This window comes from Thunnus albacares, chromosome 5 (genome assembly GCF_914725855.1).
Source record: "Thunnus albacares chromosome 5, fThuAlb1.1, whole genome shotgun sequence".
Classification (NCBI taxonomy): domain Eukaryota; kingdom Metazoa; phylum Chordata; class Actinopteri; order Scombriformes; family Scombridae; genus Thunnus; species Thunnus albacares.
The window spans coordinates 22547450-22558841 of NC_058110.1; the positions used below are offsets into that span (position 1 = coordinate 22547450).

Consider the following 11392-nt stretch of genomic DNA (forward strand, 5'->3'; position numbering starts at 1 on the left):
ACAGCAAAATGTACTTTAATTATGAAATTAAAAGTATTCATTTCATCCTTCTGACTGATATATTATTATATATGACATCATTAGATTATTAATACTAAAGCATCATGTTACTATTATAGCTGCTGGAGGTGGAGCTAATTTGAACTACTTTATATATAGTTAGCTAGTTTAGTCCAGTGGTTCCCAACCTAGGGGTTTGGCCCCTCCAAAGGGTCACCTGATAAATCTGAGGGGTAGTGAGATGGTTAATGGGAGAGGAAAGAAGACAAAACAAAGTTCTGATACACAAATCTGTTTTCAGTTTATGGACTTTTTCTCCACTCCTTGATTTTTGGTGAAATATTGGATCATTTGATCATTTATTGAAATGAAACCATGTGAGAAGTTTAGAGGGAAAAATCACTATTTGGTGGAGCTGTTAACAATTCATAGACATCTGAAATGTGACCCTGACTACACACTGCTTTTTGTAAGACATTAAAAGCCAAAAAGGTTGGAAACCACTGGTTTCATCTTTAACAATGTGTTGCATTTTAAAAGCTTGTTATAGTATCCATTGTGTCATATAACTAAAGCTGTCAGATAAATGTAGTGGAGTAGAAAATACAATATTTCAATCTGAAATGTAGTGGAGTGGAAGTATAAAGTAGCATAAACTGGAAATACTAAAGTACAAGTACCTCAAAACTGTACTTAAGTACAGTACTTGAGTAAATGTATTTAGTTACTTTCCACCACTGGGACAGGGTGTATCTTTTGCAAATAAGCTGAGAACTATTTTGCAACCTATAAAAATATCTTTTTCCTTTTTTCCTTTTCCTTTTTATTCCAAACTTCTGGTTTATGCACCGCTGTATACTCATATCCTAATAACATCAGTATTAGTCCAATATTTTTTTATGTCAAAATTTCCTGATTGCAGATTTAGAGTATGTTGATCCACATTAGCCACAGAATAAAAGGCTACAAGATATATTTAAATAATATTAGCCAAAGTACAGTCCAGGATTGTTCTTTTTTTGTTTGTTTAAATCAGTTTAGTTTACACATAATCTTGTTCTATTTATATACAGTCCGTGGTTTTACAGATTATATTACAGTTCAGTAACAGCCTACAGTGATTTAGACTGTAGACTTTCTTTTTGAAGTTTTGAAATCAATAGTGAATACTTCTACCAGTTGGCTCATTATACACACTGTCACTCACCACTAGTTTTAATATTGTGTGAAGGCATCAATAATCATACACAACATATAATATACTACATCAGACATATTTGATTCTGTTGATAAAATATCATGGTCTAAATTATATCACTGGTATCAATGCATCAATACTTCAGGTGATTAACAGACACGATGCAGTTTTCTTTTATTATTATTATTTATTCTCATGTCCTGTCAAAATGACACATGTGCACCCCTCTGAGACTTAAAAAAACACACGATGCTTTGGCAGTGACCCACCGCCTTTGTAAGAAAGTCATTTATGGCATTTGAGAGCATCTCCTCTGTGTAATACCAGCATAGAGTCAATATTAAATTAACACGCATGAGGTCCTTGTTGAACAATGATCAAAGTTGCATACATTCAACAAAGAGGAAACATTAAGTGTATATTATTGCAGTGAAAGTAGAAAGAAAATTGACCACTCTGACACTGACTGACTGGCAGAGCTTCAGATTGATCAAAGTGAAGCTGCAGTAATTATTTTTTTTACCATAAATCTCTCATGAAATTATAACCAACAATCAAGAAATTTAATTATATTTTCCAATTTCAGTGAGATGGATGCATGCATGAGAACTGCAGTTTAGAAACATGTTATTATCACAGTGTCTGATTTGACTCAATCTCAAGCTAAGCAGTCTGTTCTTTTGCTGGTTTTACACACTGAGTGATGCAAACAATTTGGACATGTATCTGTGGGCTCATGGGAAGCAGGAAGTGCAGTTTGATCCGAGTCAATCAGATCTTCCCAGGGTCCTCTTTGAGTGTGACTGTTCTGTTGAAGATGAGCTGCAATGAAAGAAAAGATCACGGTTACAGTTCACGCTCATGTTACATGGATCCCAAAATGTTTTTAATAGCAGCAGAGTAGATGTCATAAATAATTTCTCAAATGAACTAAAAACAGAAGCTTTCATCAATGAGCATTTGTGATATAAAACAGTGCTGTTTAAAAGTTGTTTAAAAGATGAGCAAGATGTGAGGACGTAACAGACATGAGAGTAAATGCTGTCAAAGTATATCTGGCTAAATCTAGTAGCAGCAGAACCTTTTGTGGTACTGTACCTTGTCTGCGGTGCTGTCAGGGTCCAGGGAGAAGTAGCCAACTCTCTCAAACTGGAATTTGTCAAAAACTTTTGCTCCTCTGACTGAGGTATCCACTAAGGCACTGCTGACCATAAGGGAGTTCTAAATGACAAAAAAGGAGGAAATTTATTAAACAATCACTACAACCCACTGACACATCTCAGTTAATCCAGTTCTGTCATAGTAGAGCAGAGCAACTCACAGGGTTGATGTCACTCAGGAAGCCACTGGGCACTTCAGATGGATCCTCTGGATGTTTGTGCAGGAATCTACCAAGACAGAGAGAGATTTTCGGGGTTTATGCAGCCTTCACAAAGTTAAATTTAAGACTGTTTAAGACCTTTTTAATACCACAGACACTGTCATTTAAATCAAACCATTGGGGATGGTAAGACCTAGAATTATTTACCATGTACAATATAAATTTATTTCACATTTTTGTCATTACTTCCTGGCAGTTTATAACAATCATCCCAATCCCAATAATATAACTAATAACTGATTAATCATGACTCAAATGTGGATAAACAGCAGAAAAAGAATGGATGGATGCCTCAATAGATTAACCAGTTAAAAAATAACATTCATTTAACGTCTGATGTCTGGAACAAAAGAATTGGAGATTTTCAAGCCAGGTTTGGCTAAAATTACATTTTATAACTGACATAATTGCCTATGGCAGACTGAAAAAAATATTTAAGACCTCTGTGAATTAAATGTAAGACTTTTAAAAACCTTCTGGGGCCTTTTAGGAAACCTAAATCAAACCTTTAAGACTTTTCAAGACCTGCAGATACCCTGGGTTTTGGTAAATGAGTTTCCTAAATGTAGTGTTGGTTAAGAATGACTTTTCTGTGACTTACAGTCTTTCATAGAGGCGCACTTCACACTTCAATGGCTGGCTGACCCAGTGGATGAAGGCCTTTGGTTTCTCTGCTGTCTCAGAACTGCAGCAGTTCACCTCCAGTTCCACCACTTTACCCTGAGCATCCTGAGAAACAGAGTGGAAGACAGCAGATGGACCAGATGGTACGTAAAATAGTGCTTTACTAAGACAAGTAAAGAAAATAAAAGAGAATCAAAGACTGCTAAGAATATAAATTACTAAGATCATGTGTTTTGTTAGCATATAAATGTAATAACATCCGGGGAAACTATTAAAGATTACCTGAGAGCTACTGAGTAAAACATCTGGACTTACCTTGATGACCTTCTGGACAGAGATGACATACCCGGCATGCCTTAGACCTACAGGCTGTTCTGGGGTCAGACGCTTGTAGCCCTTCTCCATCACCTGCAAAAGAAGAGGAGTGCACCATCATCTTCTGTCCACAATCCAAAAACTGTAGAAAGAAAGTACTTATACTGTAACGGTATTCATAGTTCAGATGTTTGTCTCTAACCTCTCTGAAGTCACTCTGTTCAATGAAGATCGTGCGTGTAAATGGAACGGTGTGGCTGCCCTTGGACTCGTTGGCAGGAAAGTCCGGCACTCGTACATCTGACTGAGAGAGAAGAAAATGACACTGGGATGATTTAGTGCCCATGACGTAAAATGTCACATAAAAAAGACAGAACATACAGGACAGAACAAGTTCTCCGGTAATTAGACATGTTGGGTCTTGTGTATTTGTTAGTCATGTACCTTTGAGTTCTCAGGAAGGTTCGTTATGGTGATTTTGAGTGGTTCCAGGACGGCCATTGCTCGAGGTGCTGTGTCGTTAAGCACATCCCTGACACACGACTCCAGTAGATGAGGCTCTGTTGTTGTCTGGGAAACGGTGACTCCCACCTACCAACACATGGTAACGGATTATTACAACGTGCTCTTACATTAGATACCTAGTTCCTCCATCCATCCAACCATCCATCCATCCATATATTCATCATACCCGTGCACAGAAGTTGTTGATTGCCTCTGGTGGGAAACCTCGTCTCCTCAGTGCAGTCAAAGTGAAGAGGCGGGGATCGTCCCAATCTCTGTGATTGGAAAGAATATATTCCGTATTTAATTTACTCATTCTACGTAGCTGCACACCAAATCACAGGTAGTAATATATACTGTATGCTTTGGAGTCACTCAGGATGGTGGAGTCACAGTCATTTGTGTCTCTATTATAATAAATTCAATATGCTTGGGAGGACTTGGGTCATGTTGAAAGTTATGAAAATGTTACTTGGTCCGTCCCTGTAAGATTGCCGTCTTGACTTACATTCTGTCATGAGACTACAATGTAGAATTGCCATCTCATTAAAGTAGATGGGTGCAGCTAACAATCATTTTCATTATCTTTTTTTTTTTTGATTCATCGTTTGTCCTTAAAATTTCAGAAATATACAAAAAATTCCCGTTATAATTTCCAACAAGTGTCTTTTTTTGACAGACCAACAGCCCAAAATCCAGGATATTTAGTTGAGTTTTGGCATTTTTGCTGAAATAATAACTAAAACAATTATTCTACTCTCTAAATAGTTGCCAATTAATGTTCTTTTGATCGACTGATTAATCGACTAATTGCTGCAGCTCTAAGAAGGCTTTGTGAAAAAGTAAAAAAAAAAAACAAAAAAAAAAAACATGAAATATAAAATATCGTAGTGGGTAGGTAGGGAAAAATCAAAAGGACTTATCCTCTCCTGATGCAAAACTTTAACTGATATCGATTTCTGTTCCAATACCAGTGCTCTCTCTTTCCCACATTTTAAAACAAATAACTAACAGACTGGAAACAAACAGCTAACAGAAATGCCATTTTACCTGACAACACCTGTCTCTACCAATTTGATGATTTTCCTCTTGGATACAACAGTGTAGGTTAGGTTCAAGCGGCCATATTCCCACTGAACAGGGCAGTACACATCCAGAGCGTTACACAACCAGTAATATGATGAACGCCTGTCACAAAGACAAAAGGAACAGTTAACAATGCATTTGTATGCCTACATGACGGACTATGATGTAGTTCAAATACAAAAGAAAAGCGCCAATGAATTAATTTATACCTGGCCTGAAACTCTTTGGTACAGAGTGAGTGTGTGATATTTTCGATAGAGTCACACAGACAGTGGGTGTAGTCATAAGTGGGGTAGATGCACCTGGTAGGAAAGATGAGTAAAACACAGCTTGTTGTGAGGAAAATATTCAAATGAAACTAACTGCATGAAAAGAGCAACAGTTCAGGTTTTCATACCATTCATCTCCTGTTCGATGATGTGGTGTGTATTTTATACGGTAAGCCACTGGGTCCATCTTCCCGTCCTCCATGACCATCTTCATCCTGAGTGTAGCCTCTCCCTCAGAAAACAGGCCCTTCTTCATCCTCTCAAACAACACCAGTGACTCTTCTATGGGACGGTCTCTCCACGGTGATGGAGGAACGTTGTGGCCCTTCAGTTCCTCCCCCTTCTGGTGGCACACGTACGCATGACCCCTGACAGAAGACAAAGAGAAGAATGAAATGTCATCTATCCAGCTGTGCGCTTTAACCAACACATACACATAGTTCTTACACTCACCTACGAATAAGTTCCACCGCAAGATCGTAGAGTCGCTGAAAGTTGTCTGATGCGTGTGTGACAGTATACGGCTTGTAGCCTGTGTAATACAGTTACACTGATAAGAAACTATCGTCATGAATGTGCAAAGTGCCTGACAAAGGTTTCATCAGATCAAATATTGTAAATCAGCAGAGTTAAACTCACCAAGCCACTCCACCATGTCCCTGATAGCAGTGAAGTATTTTTCCTCCTCCTTCTCTGGATTTGTGTCATCATACCTCAAGAAACAAATTCCATTGTTTGCCTATAAGAAGAGACGAGGTTTAAAGAAAACATCTGCATCAGTGAGGATTAAACAACCTCTAGTGTCACTTATGTGGAGGTTAAAGAGGAAAAAAGACTCGCACCTTAGCATAACCAAAATTAAAGTTGATAGCTTTGGCATGTCCGATGTGAAGGATACCGTTGGGCTCGGGAGGAAAACGGGTACGAATCTAAAGGAATTCGACATGGGAGGAAGAAAAATAGGTGATCATTTTCAAGTAAGCATGTTTCTTTTCCAAAAAGCTAACATATAAGGTTTGTACCTGTCCACCGCTGATCTCCAGGTGCTTTTTAAGTAAGTTCATCGTGTTCTCTGTAACCACATAGCCCTCAGTTTTATAGTTCTCTCCTGCATGATAAAAAGCAAGGATGGAAGATAAGGAAACATTTTAAATCGCAGAGCAACGAGCAGAGATGCCACCGTATCTATTTGTTCAGGTGGTTCCTTCTCACCTGGTTTATGGAACTTCAGCGATTCTCCTCTGAGCTGCTCCATTAGTGACTTTCCCTCCCCGGTCGTCACCTCGCCTTAACAGCCAACACACACACGGTTAAAAACAAACCACCTGACACAACCACAAACAGTAAAATTCAGCCGTCCACTGCTGCCTGCTTGCTGCTTACCATTCACTGCTACCTCCTCTTTCTTCGCCTTCACCTCCTTCTCTGCAACTTTAGCTTTCTGGGGCTGCAAAATGATTTTATATTATCCACAGATGAAATCAAAACCTTTCATTGCAGCAATTAAAGAAATGGTTGAGACATTTTGGGAAATATGCTTATTCGCTTTCTTGCAAAGAGTTAAATGAGATACTATTCTCATGTCTGAATGGTGAATATGAAGCTAGAGGCAGCAGCTGGTTATCTCAGCTCAGCATAATGACTGGAATCAGGGGGAACAGCTAGCCTGGCTCTGTCCAACCAGCATGACTTGAGCTCACAAAAACCAAGTGTAAAAACTACAATTTGTAGTTTGCATGAGGACTATTTTTTGGCCAAGCATAGTGACTTCTGTAGTCTTTGCCAACCTCACTGTGTACAAGACTCAAGGGAGAAAGCAAACAAGTGTATTTCCCAAAACGTCAAACTATTCCTTTATATAACGAGAGATGAATTACCTTTTGTTTCTTCTCCAGGTCAGCCTCTGTCTTGGGTCCTAAGAGGTGTAGGACCTTTAAGACCAAAGCCAGTTAGTTACAGTTTGCAGTGGGAACAATCTAACAATCTCTGATCCAAATATTCAATCACAACGACAGACGTTTTCAAACACACCTGCATGTCCACCTCATTTTTGATGACCTTTCCATCAGCCCATTTTAGAGCAGCGCGTGCCTCTCCTGCAACAGAAACAAAAGCTCCGTGAGTCATTCTGTGGGTCTTTCAGACTTCCATGTAATCAAAAGTATTCATCCGTGAGAGAGCATGAGATCATACCCATTAGCAGTCCCATGTTGAAGTGGTACCTCTCCTTTAACAACTGTTCCTTGTGCTTCTTGATCACAGTCTCCACCTGCACAACATTCCTCTGTCACTGAACACACCGCGGCCAGTAAAGCTTGTAAAAAAGACATACTTATGATCATTGTTAACTCGTGCACTTACTGCATCTTCAATCTGCTCCGGCGTTATGACCACGCCCACTCCACATGCCGCTTCAAACTCCTTCTGGTTGAGGGGGTCCTGAGGATGACCCTTCACAAAGTCCAAAGCAGCTGCAAAAAAAAAAAAAAAAAAAAGAGGAAGTAGAAATTCATGGAGGATTGCACTAATTTAAACAGGCACAGAAGCCATTTTATCCAGCCAGTAAAGTCCACAAGCTATCATTTAGGCTGTCACTCATTCATTCTGCTTAGAAAAATGCTCACAATGCTGCTAAACCTTCTCCCTCAGCCTCTAAAAGTATTAGTATTAGATGTGGTTTCAGGAGATTTTTCGCTGTGTGCATTATGTTCGTTAAATGTTTTGTATCTCAGGCTCTGCTGGAAGATTTTTGAGCTCAAGGTCAGTTTATATCAAGTGTACTCGGATTTTTATAAGAGCATCACACGAGCACACAGCCTAATTCAAATGTATATTGTGTTGAAATATATGATTTAAAACATGTGTCCTGACTGAATTTGGGTATGCAAGATATTCTATATTTTGTGTGGAAGCAGTGGTATCTGAGTAAACATACCAGCACCCCATATCTCATTCATATTGTGTCACTGTCTGTTCTGCACTGTGTAGATGTAAATAGTTTATTTACCCTCACATTTATATTTACATTGGTATTTATACTTCTACCAATTACTTCTTACTACTTATTTAAATTATGCTTTTTTGCACACACAGTTTATCATGTCAATATGCCTGCACATAGTCCGCCGCCACTGTTGACATGTGAGGGGTGTACTACAAAGCAAGTTCAACATACTGAGGCTTTCTTTGTGTGAGCTGGCTCAGCAAACCCTACACACACACACAATCAGAGATAAGTGGTATCATGACGGCGGTTATCAACTTTCTTTGTTAATCCAAGCTTTCTGCTTCACGCTCTGTGCACGTTCCCATAAAAGGGGGTGTTTGACATGTCATTTGACTCTTCCGCTGCACAAAATGGACCAATCGTGTGCCGCCTACTTCAGTCAGGAGGAACAGGTCATTAAAACGGAGAGCTATCAAGAATGTAAATACATTATGACAGCAAAAAGCAACACTGTTGCTGCAAATAAGGCAAGAGAGGAATGCTGGCAGAAAACTGCTGATTGTGTAAATTTGTGAGTTAATATATTTATTTTACCACTCAGTGCACTTTCAATGCCTCCCACATTCAGAGCTCTTAAACTTAAAACTTGATGCAGCAGATTTAAACATTATACTGAAGAAGTGCATTTTGGTTTGACTCTGTCCCATAATGATGGATAAGTGGAGATCACTTAAGTTTTTGGCCAAATCAAAGTGAAATTAATTTTATAGATTGAATATTATCTGTGATGAAATCCAATAGACTAATCAATATTTTTTTTTTGTTCAAAGTATTTTTCATTAATTTTTATTAGGTTTGTTTTTTTACAATTTGAAATTAGTTTGATATATGTTAACATATGTTAACCCATCCCACAAGTAACCCTAACCTACTGCACCATTACAAATTTACAATATGACATATCAAAGCAATAGAAAGTATTATAAAAGACTAATCAATTTTCCAGTCTGTGTTCTAATAGCTGCAGTACCTGCAGTGTTAAATGGACTTGGCAGCAAATCAGGTGATTAGTGAAAGGGCGGCACTTTTTATAGCAGATTTAAGTTGAAACTCGGCACATAACCTGCTCCTGACCAGTTTAAGTTTGCAGCATAGGTTACCATGGTGATCTCGCCAGGTTAAAAGAGAGCTACCTTCGTGCCATTGAGAACCCCGACTCTAGGCTCAACATACCTCACTAACTCTCAAATCTCGCTTTGTAGTACACCCCTCTGGACCACACTGAATTTTTTGTACTTGCTACTTGGCAAATAAATCTGATTCTGAGTGAATTTGAGAGCTACTAACGTGCTATGTAGTGAACTTGTAGAAAATGTTTTGTGATGGTTCAGTCTACAAAATGACCTGTCAGAAGAGATCAATGTCCACCTCCACTCAAATATGTGTTTTGCTTCTTGTTCCTACAGTTGAGTGTTAAGCTCCACTGTACATAATGATGTATGTAAAGAGTTTGACACTAGAAGGCTGTTTACTGCTGCTCACATTCATCTGCTGAAAGTGAAAAGTTTCTCTGTGCTCATTGAAGATCTAATTTTAAAGGGATGGGCTTATCATAAATAGTTTGGAAGCCAATCCTAGTCCAATATTCAACTTACACAAGTGTGTTGTGGAAACTTTTCAGTGAAGTAGGAGACATCTTGTGTCCTACAGTTCAACTTTTGAGATGAAATATATTTGCATATATTAGATTTAAAGATTCTGGCATTTTTAATGAGTGAGAGGGACCAGGTGTCATTTTAAGGATTACTTAAGATAACTTAACTTTAGTGGAAAAAACTATATCAGATGCTGAAATAATTAGCATCTGATATATTTGAATAATCATACATAATTATTCAAAGTAGAGTATTTTATATACATCTTAAAACATGTCTGGAGGGGATCTTTAATATTAAAAATGAGTCATGTTCATAAATATCATTCAGTTTTGTCCAGGATCACTCAGTTCTATATATCAACTCTTTCCTATAGATCAGCCAAGTTGCAATATGTCAGAAATGTCAAAACTTACCTGCCAGCTGTAGCTCTGTGCAGATTTTGCGCTGAGCTATACTGTCTGCGAGGAATGCCAGGCGTTTGGTGTCTTTAAGGCGAGATGCCATATTGTACAGCAATGTACCCATGGCTTTGTCCACTCCTGATGGCCCATTGACACGATGAACCTATTGAAACCAGTGACAAAAGACCAGAATTAAATGTTTTCTCTATCGTGTGTGTGTGTGTGTCAAGAGAAAATGGACAGAAGCAGGGAGGTCCAGTGCCACTATTTTCCTTATCATGCCCCAAGATGTGTTTGTAGACAATCTCAGGAAATTGAAAATGAAAGTCTAGTGACCCTGCCTCATTAATTACTCAAAGTTTAGAAGAAACACAACCAAAGCTAGTGAGCTATACAGGTGTAAATACCTCTGAACATATAACTAGAGAAAGAAGTACAGAACAACAAGTGAGCTAAAGGAGTAAATGTCACATTTCAGATGTGTCGGGTCGAACCTGAGTAATTGCGTCCTTCAGGGTGGAACTCAGCGCTTCATTTTTCAGCGTTTCTTTCGCTTTCTGCTCACTGAGCCCAATCGAAGTGAAAAGTGTCAATGTATCCGCCATTTTTTCCACCGTGTTCACCGGCTTGCTCGGAGCCACACAGACACGCCGCTGCTGGACACCACTTTCCTGTCGAAGAGGCACGGCGAGGGGCGACTTCCTGTAACCTCAAAGAAAAAAAAACAGAAGTACAAAAATATTAGCCAATCGGACACGTCCGGTACGGCTATCATTGGCCAATCGTAAATGAGCTTGACTGAAGTTACCGCCTACTACGAGCGAGAGAGCCAATCAGCGGTTATGTTGACATTCGTAAGGGAGGGGCCACCGGAATCTAAGAAATGTTGCATCAGATTAACATTTCAGTAATTTCATTTAATTATTTATATTAAATTATCACCAGAATAATTTCTTATTTATAGTAGATAACATTTGAAATTAGAAACACATTCAACTTTGCACATTTC

The 11392-nt window shown here is 38.7% G+C and overlaps 1 protein-coding gene across 1 annotated transcript; it reads right to left on the reverse strand.

The window, feature by feature from the left end:
• Positions 1-1367: 1367 nt before the first annotated feature.
• qars1 (glutaminyl-tRNA synthetase 1) lies at positions 1368-11084 on the reverse strand. Its single transcript, XM_044352391.1, has 23 exons — positions 10878-11084; positions 10396-10546; positions 7739-7848; positions 7571-7646; positions 7409-7473; positions 7255-7308; positions 6761-6824; positions 6590-6664; positions 6400-6485; positions 6220-6306; positions 6017-6116; positions 5831-5909; positions 5506-5745; positions 5318-5410; positions 5073-5210; positions 4210-4297; positions 3963-4109; positions 3721-3822; positions 3519-3611; positions 3181-3308; positions 2520-2586; positions 2297-2419; positions 1368-2020 (listed from the first exon to the last, which is right to left on the reverse strand). The coding sequence occupies exons 1-23, from the start codon at positions 10986-10988 to the stop codon at positions 1970-1972; spliced, it is 2328 nt and encodes a 775-aa protein (XP_044208326.1). The 5' UTR covers positions 10989-11084; the 3' UTR covers positions 1368-1969.
• Between the last annotated feature and the right edge of the window lie 308 nt (positions 11085-11392).

Excerpts from the sequence above, each read along its gene's own strand:
- qars1 (XM_044352391.1), bottom strand. The coding sequence starts at position 10,988 with ATGGCGGATACATTGACACTTTTCACTTCGATTGGGCTCAGTGAGCAG. Across the intron at positions 7,474-7,570 it reads CAACATGGGACTGCTAATGG|GAGAGGCACGCGCTGCTCTA; the intron begins GTATGATCTCAT and ends TTTCTGTTGCAG. Across the intron at positions 5,746-5,830 it reads GCGGTGGAACTTATTCGTAG|GGGTCATGCGTACGTGTGCC; the intron begins GTGAGTGTAAGA and ends GTCTTCTGTCAG.